At 34.9% G+C, this 17134-nt stretch overlaps 1 protein-coding gene and 2 non-coding genes across 3 annotated transcripts; 2 read left to right on the plus strand and 1 right to left on the minus strand.

The window, feature by feature from the left end:
• Positions 1-1113: 1113 nt before the first annotated feature.
• On the plus strand, positions 1114-2576 carry LOC136975579 (uncharacterized). The gene is made up of 4 exons (XM_067270665.1): positions 1114-1467; positions 1556-1624; positions 1700-1789; positions 2124-2576. The coding sequence occupies exons 1-4, from the start codon at positions 1153-1155 to the stop codon at positions 2253-2255; spliced, it is 606 nt and encodes a 201-aa protein (XP_067126766.1). The 5' UTR covers positions 1114-1152; the 3' UTR covers positions 2256-2576.
• A 6354-nt stretch (positions 2577-8930) lies between these two features.
• TRNAL-CAA (transfer RNA leucine (anticodon CAA)) lies at positions 8931-9046 on the plus strand. Its single transcript has 2 exons — positions 8931-8968; positions 9001-9046. It is a non-coding gene; the product is annotated as a tRNA-Leu (tRNA).
• A 5641-nt stretch (positions 9047-14687) lies between these two features.
• On the minus strand, positions 14688-14803 carry TRNAL-CAA (transfer RNA leucine (anticodon CAA)). Its single transcript has 2 exons — positions 14766-14803; positions 14688-14733 (listed from the first exon to the last, which is right to left on the minus strand). It is a non-coding gene; the product is annotated as a tRNA-Leu (tRNA).
• Between the last annotated feature and the right edge of the window lie 2331 nt (positions 14804-17134).

A 17134-nucleotide genomic window follows, 5' to 3' on the forward strand; every position in this document is an offset into this window, starting at 1 on the left:
ATGATGTTCGAAAAGCTACATAGAAAATTTTGTTCCTATATTGAATGGACAAATTTTTCATTACGTGAATTATTACAGCGCATTCATTTGAATTTCTACAATACATCAGTGAAGTTGAAAGACGAACCCGGCGCGCACACTCTCTTTTTAAAGTTTAGAAATAACCGTTTAAAATTTAAATATACTTTATATAATAATAAACATAATATATAACTATATAATAATCACTTATGTTTAGTTATTATATAATTATTATATAAGGATTTGGACATCAATTACTTTTCCACTGAGTTATATAAATAATACGATTATTAAAATGAAAAGCAGTACAAATATGTCATACAAGACTACGCAATGTCTTAAATTATCGGAAAAAGCAATATAATAATTCCTAAGTGATTTCTTAAGAAATAACTATAAAATTAATGTTCACGATTTTATATAACGCTGATACTAATATATTGTTTCTCGTCAACCGGATACAGTCACTTGGCACTTCTTTAGTAAGCGAGCACTTGCAATGTCCATACCAGACACAAATTATTAGGTTAAATGGCTGATAGTTGCGCTTATTGTATGATATGCCCAATATTAAATCTCTCTGCACTTTTCGGCAATATATTCTATACGCGTTGCAAACACCAAGAACATAGCGAGAAACAAAATAAATGGTTGTCCGTTTACGGAAAATTGATACGTTTACTGCCTATTATACAAATGACTGTGCTAACAGTGCAGAGATTTGCAACAGCCGACGATCCATGGTTTTGTAGTCCGGCAATAACAATGGAAGGAAGCGATTTAAATAAGCCTTTTCTTTTGAGCATGGCTTATCTTGCAAGCATTGCCATACTTTTATTGTATTATACTGGAGAAAAATATAAATTGTCTTTTGACTTAAGAATTTCAGGGTATGATGGAGAAAAAGATAAAATGAGTAAATGGCAGATAGGAACGTCTTATTTGTCTGGGTGTTTGTTAGTTTGTATATTAATCGGTTCACTCGCATTTTCATTTTACGTATTTAAAGCAGTAAATAAAGGATCAACATGGAAACGGGCTCTTGTCTGTTCAGTTTGTACTAATTTAAATTTGACTTTGGGATTAGGATTTTTAATATGGATTATTACTGCAATCGTGTTATTAGGCATTATGCTGTACGAAAGATTCAACGCATTATCGCAACAGTTGAGTTTGGTTGTAACCCAAAATCCAAAATATGAAATTAACGATATAATGCGAAAACACTGCGAGATGTGCGAATTAATTGAACAAATGAACGATAAATGGGGTAATACTTTCTTTATTATGTACGGAATTACCGCTTATATTATATCCTTTGCTGTCTATAACACAATATTCACTACATCAGCTACATACATACGAACTTTTCTTCTACTTTGTTCCATTCTCGGCATATGCTTAGTGGTGTCACTTTCATTTGTGGTATCTCGAATCTTCGTATTGGTAGGTTCGAAATTTTTAAAATATTAATTTTACTTAATTGTAAAGTAATTATTATTTTTTTAAATTTATTTGTAATTCTCGACAACAGGCTTATGACTCTTTTCAAGAAATTAGAAAATTTAGCCTGATTCCTCTTCCGTTGGAAGACAATCTGAAGGTAACTCGAAAATTTTAACTTTTTTAAAACTTTGAAATTAGAATACTGAATTTTTACTCTGAAAATTATTTACAGATGTTGAATTTTATGAAAAAATTTGGCGAAAATGAAATTGGATTCAGTTGTGGAGGTTATTTTATTGTTTCTACAAAATTTCCAATTCAGGTATTTTTATATTTTTATTAAAATAATTGATTGTATGATATGGCATACTTAAGGAGCGTGATTTTAGTGTTTTTTCCCAAAGGTTTTAGGAATAAAATTTAAATTTAAACAACTTATTAAAAATAAATGAATAAATAATTATTTTATTTAAAAACGATACTTTATGGTGGGCTTAATTTTTATTCATTCTGACAGTACTTTTTACATCATCCTCTTAGAGAATCTCTAACAAAATCATATGCCATTGATTATATCAAGTTTTTATAACTTTTAAAAATAATTTATGAAGTAATTTTTTGAAATTTAAATGTAATAAAACATTTTCATTTTATAGATGTATGAATCGCTGTATAGTGCTTTCGAAATATTACTTAAGTTACGAGATATCTTCGAAGGAATCGACAAATCTTGTAAACCAGCTACTAAATCATTACTTGTTAATTCCACGAATAACATCAATATTTAGTTTCAAACTGTAGAATATAGAAATTGTTTAAACAATTATTCTAGAAAAGAGTCATATAACTAGATTACAACAATGTTACGTTTATAGCAATAACATGAATATGCTCTTTCTGCAACGCAGTGCACTTATGTCTGTTGTATTGATTTCGTGTGTCTATTGTTTTTATGGATTGCTTAAATAACACAGTAACATCAGGCAACAATTCATCAAAAGTATTATCATGCCACAATTTTGTTCTTCACGATAACGTCTCAATCGCAATGGTATAGACCAACATTCAGTCTAATGCCTCAACCCATACAGTGCAACATAAATTTTGTAGTACACAAATTATTAATTTTATAATTCGTTGTTATTCATTGTTATCAAATATAATAATTAAATAACTGTAATTAAAGTATTTGTTTATAAAATTATTCTATCCTGTTCATTGTAGTTTAAAAATTAAAAATATTCTTTAAGAAATTGCGTAAATTCTTTGCAAACATAGAAAACGAAAATGCGAATAAACTGGAATTCTTCTTCTGGTTCCGTATTCATTTCTGAAGTAGGATTAGTATTATCACAACATTCTCAATTGCGCCTCACGTGTGAGTTATTCTGCTTTCTTATTTCTCCATTTACATATATTAGCCAACCAACTTTTCCTCCTCTTTCCTGGACTTTTCCTTCCACAGATCTTCCACTCTAAAATATTTCTCAAAATTTCATATTTGCCTTCTCGGATGACGTGTCGAAAATACTCCGTTTTTCTTCTTTAACTGTATCTAAAACTTTTCTTTTTTTTCCCATTGTTTTCAAAACTTCATCATTTGTTATTCTATCTATCCAAGCTATTTTTAAGATAATTCTGTATAACGAAGAGATTTTTCTGTTAAAAAGGACCTGTTCAAAACGGAAGTCTACCAAAGAATAATAAACCGAATCGCACTGTACCTAATAAATTTACTAAACTGGTAAATTTATTAGCAAATATTAACATTACTGTTCAATTCGGTTTACATTTATTCGACCCTCGAAAAAACAACTATTGAAGGAATGTTGGTAGGATTTAAAATATGCACTAAATTTTCTGATTATTTTATATGCGCGTATCAAAATAAAAAAGTTTGGCGTTATGCAGGCTCGTGTAGCGGCGCGAAATCATCGTTTCGTTGTAATCTACTGACTCTACTCGATAATTCCGGTGGAATCGTTTAGTACGAGATGTTCAACAGCCAACAACAATGCCCGGGACAAATGCATTTTTTTGCGGTCACGGATATTCACTCATATATTTCAAAGTATTGGCGGTAGATGTGAAATTTCTAACTGCAACACATCAAGCAATTAAAAGCGAGTTAAGGTTCGAAAAAAGTAATGTTTAATCGTTTTTTCTCCGACGGTTGCACTGCTAAAGGACAGCTACGTCTGTCAGAACACAAGACTACGCATTTTCCTAAGACACGTAGCATGGAATGGGGAAGTGTCTTCAAAAACAGCGAACTGTCGTACACTTAAGCATGTACACACTAACTGTTGCATTCCATATTACTTAAAAAACAGAAACTGAGAAACAAAACTGAAACATACAAAGTTTTCGTTTTACGTTGACTCCAGTAGCCCCTAAATGAGCGTTACGTGGAAATGAGCCACCTGTTGATCAGTTCTGTAATTGTCATAGAGTCAAACATGGAAGACACTACGGATTTTGCCATGCTTTCTCTGCATTTTTTGACAATGAAATTGTTAATACATTCGAAACCTCGCAGAAATCATCGAAACAGTGACATTAATAAACTTACATTACATATTCGCTAAGCGATCTCTTAAAACGTTATCCATTAAATCGTAAAAATTCCACGTGGTCTTATAGGTATCTTTTGTTCCGCTACCACTGACTAAAGTCGCCAGAATCTTTGTTTCTCTCTATTATAGCGATCTCTATGTATCTTTCTCTTCTGTTTTGCTTCGTTTCGTAGTCAAAACATATCATAATTCAACGATTACACTTTACGAGTTCAATGCAGTATATCAAACTTTCTTACTATTCAATCGAAATTTCAGGCCAATCGCCGTTCATATCGTGTGTTTCAATAATCTCTCTTTAAATTCTTTACATTTTTTATGGTACGAACAATTGTATTTTCTTACTCCTTCGATAACTAATTTGAAATCTGTTTGTTTCCTCATCCTTCTCGCTGCATTTTCCGCCATTACTACGATCAAACTACACGTGATTGATGCACGTTACTACGCGTCACAAATCTTTGTGTTTTTATTGGTTGCAGTACGACAGAAGCGCGAAAGGAGAATGGAAAAGTTAAATAATTGTTATTTCTGCTTTCAGTCTTATTACTGTCCAACTGAAAGATTCGTCATTTTCGCTTTCAGGTTTACGATTTGGTCGCGGTAATGTGGAGTCCAGGCTTTAGACTCTTGTCAGTAAAAACTTTCGTTACTTGTAATTCACTGTAAACACTAATTTGCGTTTAGAAACAGCTATACGCGATAACTTATTTCGAAAATCCATATGTGAGACTTTCTCGTATGCAAAAATCTTCGGTCGTTGCTTTCGATTCGAAATTTCTGAATGTAAACATTTTGTGCGATTGAGAAAAGAGATTCGCCTTTCTTTGCAAACGTCGGTGTTTGTTTCGTCGTAATAAAGCCAGAGAAAAATCTCTCGGCCCGGACAACAACGTCGCTTCGCAAATTCAATTAAATCTTGTGTTAGTGAGTTAGACATTGGCCCATTGGAAAGTCTGCATAAACGTCGCATGGAAATACCTTGCTCCATTGATTAGGCGGCAATCGAGTCTGTTAATTTATGACAGGATGGCCGAGCGGTCTAAGGCGCCAGACTTAAGGAAGACCTTTCCTGTAAATGCGGAACGTGCATTCTAGTGGGCGTTGGTTCGAATCCCACTCCTGACATTATATTTTTTTTTTATGTGCGGTTGGTTAAAAATGTTTCCTTCAGAGTGACATATGTTTGCATTTGGAAGACCTTGCATACTTTTAAACAGTTTAATTTCTTCATTTACCCTCGCTGGTAACATTCGTTGTCAAATGTTTCCGCCATTTTTCAACGAATTTCCCGTGAGTCAATGCGAAACGTTCACTGAGTCACGTGATGTTGTGAACGAGTGCCTCAACGATTTTTACTGGGACTTAAAACGTAAAACGTATACTTCTGCTTGCCGTGTATAAGTAACGTTTGTACTTGCGCCTCAACCTCTGTATTGTTTTCTTTCCGAACGTTGCAATCCGACAGCACAGACAGGAATATTAGTCAGAACACAAAAGTATTCGTTTCACTAACACACTTAAAATGAAATGTGTAAGCTTCTTCGAAAACGGCGATTTCTTCTACACGTAGGCTAACGTAATACTATCAAGGAACAATATAAAACTGTTTCTGAATACAGGAGACATGAAAGAAATTCCGATACCCTGCCCGCATGTGGAAATGAAAACACGACCCGTGATTGAACGTCCTACGCAGTAGTCAGACTCTTGTAATTAAAAGCTTTCGTTACTTGTAATTCATTGTAAACACCAATTTTCGTTTAGAAACAAGAATATACGCTAACATATTTTGAAAATTCATATGCGAGACATTCAGTACACGAATATTTTCGGTTGCTACTTTTGATTCGAAATTTCTCGACGTAAACATTTCGTGCGGCTGTGGAAGCAGCGATTCGCCTTTTTTGCAAACGTCGGTGTTGCAAAAATCTCTTCGCCAGGACAACAACGTCGCTCCACAAGTGCGATTGAGTCAAGTTTTACGGATTTAGACGCCGAACCGTCCTAAAGCATACACAAACCGTGCTACAAAAATACCATTCACCATTGATTAGGCAGCAATCGAGGATGCTGATGCATGTCAGGATGGCCGAGAGGTCTAAGAGCTAGACTCAAGGGAGACATTTCCTCTAAATGCAGGAACGTGCATTCTGTGACTACAGTTTTTCACTTAAATTACTCAGATAAGTCTGTTTTACCATTATGCCTTAAATTTATCATGTAAGGTGTATCAAAATGTGGTTCAGATGATAGCTGAATATTCCAGTAAAAGAAATATTGAAAAGAAATAATTGGGCCCCTGACTTACCATATCGATTAACTGCACAAAACAAAAGTATAAAAATTGATAATATAAATTAATTTTTAAAATTTCTTTTAAATCATAATTATAAATAAACCTTGTAGAATGTATTTATATTTACTGTTATATTAAAGCATAGCTTTAATGTAACGATATATAAAATTAGTTCGCGAAAATTGTAAAAATAATAACGATTATATTACGGATTTAGAAATGGAGTTAAACGATATGGCCTGTGAACGGTTCTATTACGAAACGAAAATTACAGAACATGCGAGAATATTACGTTGCTACATTCCGTAAATAAATAATCATTGAGAATATGATTCTCAATGATTATTTATGATGAGAATATTAAACAATTAGTTTTTGATATAATACTTAATTATATGTTAAAGTTTATAATCAGATTACTTAATAAATTTATGTTTTCTGTGTAAAACAAATTATTACCCGATATAAATCCTTCGATAAAGTAATCAAATATAATCAAAGTAAAGTATTCTTCAGCAAAATATTTGAAGAGGAAAACAAATAACTTCAAATATAATGCAATCTAACAATCGAATTCCATCAGGAGATTAACTTCTAATTTGAGATAAGATTTATATAAAATAATTCGCTTAATAAACAAATCGGAAATCTGGAAGTTAACAACCTAAATTTCTAAATTATTTTTCTCCTGTTATACAACGGCTTAGGGTCGATTTACACAAAACGTTTAATGAGTATTTTGAATCTGGTTTTGGTTTTTATACGCATTTCTTTGTTCTGCTTATGTTAAAATTAAATATTTATCTAAATTACACGGTGTATGGTAAAACCTGTCCATAACGGACCCTAAATAAAAAGGAAAAATTTTTTTATAACGAAGAGATTTTTCTGTTAAAAAGAACCTGTTCAAAACGGAAGTCTACCAAAGAATAATAAACCGAATCGCACTGCTAATAAATTTACCAGTTTAGTAAATTTATTAGCAAATATTAGCATTACCGTGCAATTCGGTTTACATTTATTCGACCCTCGAAAAAAGAACTATTGAAGGAATGTTGGTAGGATTTACAATATGTACGGAATTTTCTGATTATTTTATATGCGTGTATCAAAATAAAAAAGTCTGGCGTTCTGTAGGCCCGTGTAGCGGCGCGAAATCGTTTCGTTATAGTCTACTCAATAATTCTGGTGGAATCGATTAGTACGAGTGTGAGTTTGCCGACAGGGTGCTGACTATGTCAAGAGGGTCGAGCGGTCGCGAAGGGTCGTATGTGGGCGATCGGCACTGAGACAGACTCTACGGTTACCAGACAAGAAACCGTTTATTTGACACGAAAGAAGCTTACAAGATTTCCGCGATCTTGGAAGTTCTAGGTCGGTAGCAGCCACTGGGTCTTCCTCTTCTTTCCAAGATAGTTCCATTTTGAAGGAGTGTCCCTGGGTCGCGAATGGCCAGTTCCCTCGACGTCTCGACGACTCCAGGACGACGCGGTCGACTTCCGTTGATGGAAAGATGTCGATCCAAGATCGGGAGACGGAGACGAAGATGGGCACCAGACACACACAACAATAGATCCGTTACTTGGAACTATCGGGAGAAGAAGCCGTCGCGTCCTTGAATTCTTAGGTTTTATCTGTTTTCCTCCGATTCCACTTTCCGATTGGTCTCTCCTTGTCACCTGGTGACAATTCGAAATCTTTCGGGGGCGCGGGAGAGGTCAAAATCGAAGTTTAATTCGATTCCCATTCGGAGATAGACGATCTACGTTTCTCCATTGTTCTATTGTTTAAAAGTTCGCGTCGTTTTCATTAAGAAAAACTATTTCTAACTTCTATTTTTTTTCTCTAAAAAAATAATTTTTTCCTAAAAATAAATGATTTTAACGCGAATTTCAGTGAGGTTCGGACCTATCCAGAATAATTAGAAATCTATTTGTTTCCTCATCCTTCTCACTACATTTTCCGCCGTTACTACAATCAAACTACACGTGACTGATGCACGTTACTAGGCGTTACAAATGTTCGCGTTTTTATTGGTTACAGTACCAGAGAAGCGCGAAACGAAAACGGAAAAGACAAATAATCATTAACTCTGCTTACAGTCTTGTTTTCGTCCAACTGAAAGATTCGTCAGTTTTACTTTCAGTTGTACGATATCGTCGCGATAATGTGGAGCGCGATAATGTCAGGCTTTAGACTCTTGTCACTAAAAAACGTTCGTTACTTGTAATTCACTGTAAACAGCAATTTGCGTTTAGAAACAACTATACGCGATAACATATTTCGAAAATCTATATGAGAGAGACTTTCAGTACGCAAAAATCTTCGGTCGATGCTTTCGATTCGAAATTTCTCGATGTAAACGTTTTGTGGATACAGCCACTCTCTTTTCTTTGCAAACGTCGGTGTTTGTTTCGTCGTAATAAAATGAGAGAAAATCTCTCGGCCCGGACAACAACGTCGCTTCGCAACTGCGATTAAATTTTGTGTTAGGGATTTAGACGTTGGCCCATCGGAAAGCCTGAATAAACGTCGCATGGAAATACCTTGCTCCATTGATTAGGCAGCAATCGCGTCTGTTAAGCTATGTCAGGATGGCCGAGCGGTCTAAGGCGCCAGACTCAAGGGAGACGTTTCCTGTAAATGCAGGAACGTGCATTCTGGTCCACGTTAGTGGGCGTGGGTTCGAATCCCACTCCTGACACTATAATTTTTTTTACGTTCGATCGAAAATGTTTCTTTTAGTGTGACGAATTTTGCGCCCTGAAGACATTCTTCTGTAATTCTTTTCATTCGAAACTGTAATGATGAGTGTGTCAGACGTTTGCAACATCTTGAATTCTATTTATCGGCGATCTCAAAGTGGAATAATGTTTACGAAACAGTTCGAAGTGTCGATCAAAACACTGCTTCGCGCACGCACACGAGCGGTAAAGCACAGTTTGTGTTGTAAATTCAAAGCAAAAGAAGTTTCTGAATTCTACTGTCGCTGTTGTTAATAGCTGGATATGCAAGTTAAATACGTCGTTGTTTTTCAAAATAATATTTTAATAGTAGACTACCGAAATATTCCCACATATCCGCTAATAAATTTGGATCGAATTCTGTTCGGACGGACTAAGAAAAGAGTTTTTCCATTCCTCCCAATTATCACCGACTCTATTCAATATCAAGAACTGTACCATTTCACGGCGATTCCTTTCAAATAATTCCGGAGGTTAGGGATTTTTTATGTGTCTGTAAACCAATTGTAAAATTCACGTGCATGTTCGTATAAAATTATCCAAATATGTGCTTTCATTAATTTTCAATCATATTTTTCTATGTTTGCTGTACTGCGAAATGAATTTAGTGAAATTTTTCGATGGTTTGCTGAAATGAATTCACGACCTTTAACTTCTCAGGTTGTTGGTTCACGTATAGCTTCTGTAACTGAACCATTTGTGCCTACACATTCGATTTCGGTCATGAGAACTGTCCGAGACAGTTTTCATGACCCGCAGTTGCCGGCAGTATCAAAGTTTTATTAAGATAGAGCTCACTTTCTGTCTCCGATAAGAAAATAGTGTCCGATAATTCATCATCGTCCGGATAGCAGTCTGAAAAACCGACGAAGACGAAATTACGGGATGATTTTAGATTTCTTAACACTCTTGGTCGACTTCCATCCAATTGTCTTCCCTTCCAGTTGACATCAATAGATAATATAGGAGTCTTCGATCTCCTAAACTAAGAGTTTGAAAAGCATGATTCTACTTCCAGACTATGTAAACAGGGCCGGATTTACCAATCCAGGGGCCCTGGGCACAAATTCGGTGGGGTCTCCCCCTTTAAGAGTAGGCAAATTTGATGATTTAGAAAATTTACACAAAATGCTGTACTTTCAATTAGATTTGAACTAGGAAGTTGTAAATTTCATTTAAAAATAACGTTATTGTAAACATACATATATTTTATTGTGTAAAACTAATTATTTTAATTTAACCGAAAAATACCTATGTGAAATTTTTTCCCGAAATTTTCCGATGTTTCATAGGTTTTTTCCCGGGTTTGGTTTTCTCTGCCTGTTGCCCTCATGTTTAGGCTACACTAGGCTGTCGCGGTAATAAAAAAAAAATTATGTTTAAACATAATTTTTTTTTAGTTTTGTGGGGGCCCCTATTTTGTGGGGGCCCTGGGCACAGGCCCCAAATGCCCTTATGTAAATCCGGCCCTGTATGTAAATACAGATGAGTACTGAAATACTGTCAAATGCGCCAAACTGTAATATCACCGATGGTTACGAATACAATAATAGAACTACAAAGAAAAGTGACCACAAGAGCAGACGGATTTAACGTCCGTTCCATACACATCCAGGGTGAAAGGTGAGAACCGCTCTCTCCTCTATCCCCAGACAAAGCTATTTCTTCCTCTTCGTGATCCCTGAGTTCTCAGAATTCCTGACGAGAGCAGATGTGAAGTTAATGGGAAGGGAAGTTTAAAATCTGCTCATAAGAACTTATGAGCAGATTTTAAACTTTTCTTACAATAGTATATAAATAAAAGCTTAAAAAAAGTTCATCTAAAACAAGCTTAATCCTTATAATCTAGAGTTTTAAATAATATATAAACAATTAATGCTAACTCTTTCTGAAGTGTTTTAATCTAAGAATAATGGGATATAATCGTTTTTTCAAATTATCCAAGTATTGGAAATAGTCGTAAATTCTTTAATGTAATGTATACATGTAATATATATTTCAAAATAAAAAAATGAAACAATAATTTAAGGCAATATATAATAATCACAAATAGAGCAAAAATGTTCGATGTTATAAGGTTTTTAATCGATATAAATGTTATAATCTTGTATAGTATTCAATTACAGCAGTAATATCGATTATTAATCGATAAAATGAATAACAATTACAAAAAATTGCTTAAATATCTGTATTTTAATATTTTATCTCTCTCAAGACTGCTTCTTTAAATTTTTGCCTCATTTACCATTGTCAGCACTGAAAGAGCCTGTTTTAATTATATACATCGTGGGTTCGGCTAGCCCACGAGAGGTTTGATGGAATACAATAGCGAGGTTGAGGCCAAAGTATTAAACGCAAAAACGTGTACGTCGGACGTTCGGCGCCGCTTTCCCGTAAGTCTAGAAGTTTGACAATGGCGTTTGGAATGTCGAGCATGATTCCACTGACTTTCCAAACGCCATTGTCAAACTTTTAGACTTACAGGAAAGCGGCGCCGAACGTCCGACGTACACGTTTTCGCGTTTAAAACTTCGGACTCAACCTCGCTAATAACGCAACACGTGAACGATCAGTCAAGAGGAGTGTCTTCCAGGAAGAATTTTTTATGGGAAACTGTTTCTATTGACATGCTTTGTTTTACTTTTTGAGTGCTATAGGAATTAAGAAAACCATTTTAACAAGCTGGTCGCGGGTTCGACTATGCTCACAATGGGGCGGCCGGACAGTGAGAAGGAATGCTCGACATATCCGGGTCAAACCACCCTTGAATAAATTCTATAGTTTAACTGTACAGATAAGTTTTCGGGACATTTAAAGCGGTAGGCTTCTTAAACATTTCTTTTGTCCAGCTCTTACGTCATCATTATCACCAAGGAGACAAACAAATGTTTTAAATTGTTTTTTCACGCTGTGTACAAAATTTGTAACGACCCTATCAAATTCCAGTAAAATGAAACAATAATAAACAGTACTCGTTTTTTTGTGAATTCGATCGATAGTCAATTATTCGATAATATATTACATTTCTACAGTTTGCAATTATCATATACGTGAAATAAAACCAACAGATAAGGTAGTTGATTTGAAAAACATTATACTAAGGTAACAGAAATAAAATATTAAATAATACCATTAGAAGATATAAAAATATAATGATTAAGAATAATAATTACCTGAGAGAAACAAACATATGAACAAACAAAATCTATATTTACGCAAAATTATAAAAAATAATCCTATTATCTGTTTAAATTAAATAGCCATATCAGTCAATTGAAAAATTTCAAAATCAATCAATGTATCTAGGAATCATACATTGACGATTAATATTATATTTTCTATCGTTAATAAATTATATTTTGCAAGGTTTATTTATAAATAATCACAAACATTCTTTTCTTTACCTTCCCCGTACATTTACTCCTTTCATTCTAAAAATTACTACGGTCGTTTAAATTTATTTTCGTGCCATACAGTTTCATCTGCCGTATTTACTATACTTTTCTCGTATGATATGACATTTCGATTATATAAGCACGAGTAAACACAGTATTAATATTTAAAAAAAACTAAATTGAACTACTCTTTATTAACTATTAGGTATAGATGATTTTCGATATATTTAAATCAAAATGTTAACAGAAATTTAAAGAAACAAAATACTAGCTTCTGTTGGGAGTCGAACCTACAAAATACGTTTCCGGAAAGCGATGTCTTATTCATGAGAACACAGAAGCAGACGGAAGTAATTAAATTGAAAAAAATATGATAATAAGACAATTTGTAAAAATAGTTTCAATTACGCGTAAATTATTCAATAATTATATCGAATTGCATAGATAAGAAAACAGTAGAAATATATTCATACACTGCAAAAAAAAAATAAATAAAAATAAACCAAACATGAATGCAATTGATGACATCAGAAAACAATATACAAAATAAATATTCATATGCATCAAAAACAATAAAAAGCAATTATAATTAAGAGATTAAAAACCTATCTCACAGAAAAATAAAAAATACTCCAAAATTAAAAACTTTCTATCTTACAATTATGAACTTCAAAAAAAAAAAAAAGGGCAATTTCTTGATGCAAAATACAGTACGATCATAAAGTTCATCGCGCAAGAGCCAGTGTAATGTGGAGAAAAGAAAATTTCTTCTAACACGTTAAATGCACAATATGCAATCAGCATCATTAATTTCTTAATCTCTAATTGCCCGCTCGTTGCAAACCGACATTACGATAGCATTGTATATTTAGAATATTAAAAATTTTCATCAATATACGTTTAACGTATTTCTTCATAATCTGTACAGTCGAACAAACGTCACTAGCGTTCGTTTGTTCATCACACACAACGGAAATATAAATGTCGCAAAGTTCATCGTTCCTCGTTGTATATCGCGAGCCATGAGCAAAAATGAAACAATATCTCCGTGTATGAATATATTTTTACTGTTTTCGCGTTAACCAATTTGATGGGCCTCGTTTAGCGATTCGGATGAAACTCGTTAAGTATTTTCGAGCGCGATTCGACGCATGATGTCTTTCGTCGAGGAAATCGCGACGCTCGCCAACTGACATTTGCATTGCACGATTCAAATATCGTGCCTCTATCGTGCTGTGTGACAGTTTTCGATAAAAACACAATAGTACGCTTGAAACGAATTAATGGTTTCGTTATTACGGACAATCATCGACAATTTACGATCTATTTACTTTTCACACGACGAAACGACATACGTTTTTTAAATTCTTGTTTACCTCGTTCAGTAACCAAACCTTCGTACTTTTTTCGTGACAGCATTCTTCCACTGAAAGATTAGTGGCAACCGCTTTGCTTTCCAATGGGAGAATTTAGACAGAGGAATTTCCATTATCAGCAACAGAAGCGGCGATATCTTTGCGCAATAGTTGATAAGACAATCTGTAACGCATTAAATTAAGGTGATACTCGACACTCATGTCTGCGTGATGTCACGTTGTGGAAGGGGTGAGACTATGCAGATGCGAATTTAGTAGCGAGCGAGAGGTTGCGCGCGATATAGTTCTCGCAAAAGAAAACATGCACAAACGAGAAACTAGAAATATCGTTGGCGAGAGCGAATTTCTGGTTCTCTCACAAATCTGTCAGGGTTTGATGTTGACCGCGTCTCGCCTCTTCTTGTCACACATTCTCGCTTTCTTGGAAAATTCGCTCGCTCGCCTCTGAATACTCACACTGTAATGGTTATCACTCTGGACACTGAATTCAGCGATCCGAGTTCAATTCTCCGTGGAGCCTGTTTTTTTCTTCTTCTTCCTTGACACTTGATAGTTGAATACTGAAACTTCTGCTTTTAATACACGTGTGTGCGAAGACACACACATGTGTGTATGGATATTGTGTCTCTGTTAGACACTTTGCAATGTTTCCATCGGTTCATTTTACTTTCATGATCGCCAAAAACGGAATTCACCACTCTGCAAACTTCTGACACATTCATCGTTACAGTTTAGGACGAAAACAATAATAAAAAGGTTTTCCAAATGCAAACATATGTCACACTGAAAGAAACATTTTCAATCGACCGAACGTAAAAAAAAAATCGCAGTGTCAGGAGTGGGATTCGGACCCACGCCCATCAACGTGGACCAGAATACACGTTCCTGCATTTACAGGAAACGTCTCCCTTGAGTCTGGCGCCTTAGACCGCTCGGCCATCCTGACGTAATTTAACAGACGCGATTGCTGCCTAATCAATGGAGCAAGGTATTTCCATGCGACGTTTATGCAGGCTTTTCGATGGGCCAACGTCTACATCACTAACACAAGATTTAATCGCAGTTGCGAAGCGACGTTGTTGTCCGGGCCGAGAAATTTTCTCTGATTTTATTACGACGAAACAAACACTGACGTTTCCAGAGAAAGATAAATCGCTGCTTCCACAACTGCGCAAAACGTTTACATCGAGAAATTTCGAATCGAAAGCAGCGACCGAAGATTTTTGCGTATTGAAAGTCTTTCATATAGATTTTCGAAATAAGTTATCACGTATTGTTGTTTCTAAACGCGAATTGGTTTTTACAGTAAATTGCAAGTAATGGAATTTCTTATTGGAAAGATTCTAACTGCTGAATGGAACGTTGAATCACGAATCGTTTCTTCATTTTCACATCCGAACGGGTTATCGGAATGTTTCCAAGTCTCTTCCAATAACAATCTGTTTGATTTTTGATAGCACTACGTTAGTCTAAGTGTAGAAGAATTCGTCATTTTCGAAGAAACTTGCATATTCCATGGTACGTGTGTGTTAGAGAAAAAAATACTTTTTTGTTCTGACCGACGTACAGTACCTCTCCGTGCTGTCGCATTGCAACGGACAGAAAGAAAACAATGAATTAACCTATCTCGGCCTTCGGACCTTATCTCGCCTTTAATTGAGCGACGTGTTGCAGTACAAGCTTCGCATTCACCCGTAACTCTTTTGTAAGATCTGCTCGATCGCTAGACAGCAAAGCGTTTCTAAATGAAACGCAATAATGTAGCGAACCTTCTTACCTAAACGTTTGTTGCAAGAGGACGCTGCAGCGAAGATAAAGTAACTTTTACGTCCGCTACATATGTAATGCAAAATGGACGCTTGGGTGTACAATACGACATTATGCTGTGAAAATAAAAAAGTCAAATTGATGTTGATAAAAAAATCATGAAAAATTAAAAGGATTAAAGTTTATAAAATGACTGTGAAACTTATCTAAAGAATATGAAAATACTATATTTACAATATAATTATCTATTTCCTATCTCTTTCACATTTTCGGAAAGAGAAATGTTCAATTTTTTATATCTCTTTATTTAAATATTGTAGGTTTTTAACTAAAGCACTACATTCGGCTGTAACTGGAATTAAAGAATAGATTACGGCATCCATTTTTAGCTCGAGCGGAAAGCGTTTCTAAACTAAATACAGTGGACCCCCCGATATAACGGGCATGTCGGGCGGGAAACAGCACCCGCGTTATAAGGTGAACCGCGTTATACCGAGCGACACGCTGTAACGCGGTTCATCTCTTTACTTTAGTAATAATTCAAGCTTTCCTTCCACACTGTAAGCTTTTCATCATGCATACAATAATTAAACACTATTCAAAATACATGCAGGAACTCAATACATACACAATTACTCAATACGCAGTAACAATATTATATGTATATTAGAAAAGATTCATTTTTTTAAATCTTATAATCATTTATATCATTAGCTGATGCTATAAACAAAGTAATTAATGTAATCTATGTAATAAATTTAATTATTTTTTTATTTTAATTGTCTTTTTTTAGAAGACAGTTAATGAATAGTTTAGTAACCTAAATGAATTTAAACTGTTAAATGTAATTTATATTTGAAAGTTGAATTTCACTACAAACAAGATATTGTATAATTGTAATTTATTATTTGAAAGTGAATTTCACTACAAACTTTTTTGGGGTCACGGAGGCCGCGTTTCTTTATGTAGCGAGAGTGTAACGAAAATGACGTTGCCGAAAATGCCCGAGACACAGTGGCGTAGCGTAGTGGGGGCGGCAGGGGCGGCCCGCCTCGGGCAGCACTTTTAGGGGACGGCAAAATTTCACAATAAATAATAATACAATATACCTATACAATACACAATAATGATGATTGTTCTTGCCGAAAAGTTCTTTAGAATTACTGTATATTTTAGTCTTTTAAATTGAGATACCTAAATAAGGGGGCGGCGAATTTTCCTCCGCCCCGGGCGGCTGACACCCACGCTACGCCACTGCCGAGACAAAATACGTTTGTCTCGGGCATTGTTGTCGGTGTTGAACATCTCGTAGCAAACGATTCGAGAAGAATTATCGACTTGACTATGTCGAAGCCATGATTTTGCGTTGCTACATGAGTCCACTGAACGCCGAAAACTATATCTAACATGCGTACAGTACGTAACGTATTCAAAGTAAAAAAGCAGATTTAAAACATGTTTTAGGGCGTCATAATCGAGTGAGGGATGACCTTCGATTACAAAAAACTAA

Source organism: Centruroides vittatus, unplaced genomic scaffold, assembly GCF_030686945.1.
Source record: "Centruroides vittatus isolate TY-2023 unplaced genomic scaffold, ASM3068694v2 contig_375, whole genome shotgun sequence".
Lineage (NCBI taxonomy): Eukaryota > Metazoa > Arthropoda > Arachnida > Scorpiones > Buthidae > Centruroides > Centruroides vittatus.

What these genes read in the sequence shown, in the direction of transcription:
- LOC136975579 (XM_067270665.1), top strand. Translation starts at nt 1,153, where the DNA reads ATGCTGTACGAAAGATTCAACGCATTATCGCAACAGTTGAGTTTGGTT. An exon ending in TATCTCGAATCTTCGTATTG is followed by an intron (nt 1,468 to 1,555) that starts GTAGGTTCGAAA and finishes TCTCGACAACAG; the next exon opens with GCTTATGACTCTTTTCAAGA. An exon ending in CTACAAAATTTCCAATTCAG is followed by an intron (nt 1,790 to 2,123) that starts GTATTTTTATAT and finishes TTCATTTTATAG; the next exon opens with ATGTATGAATCGCTGTATAG.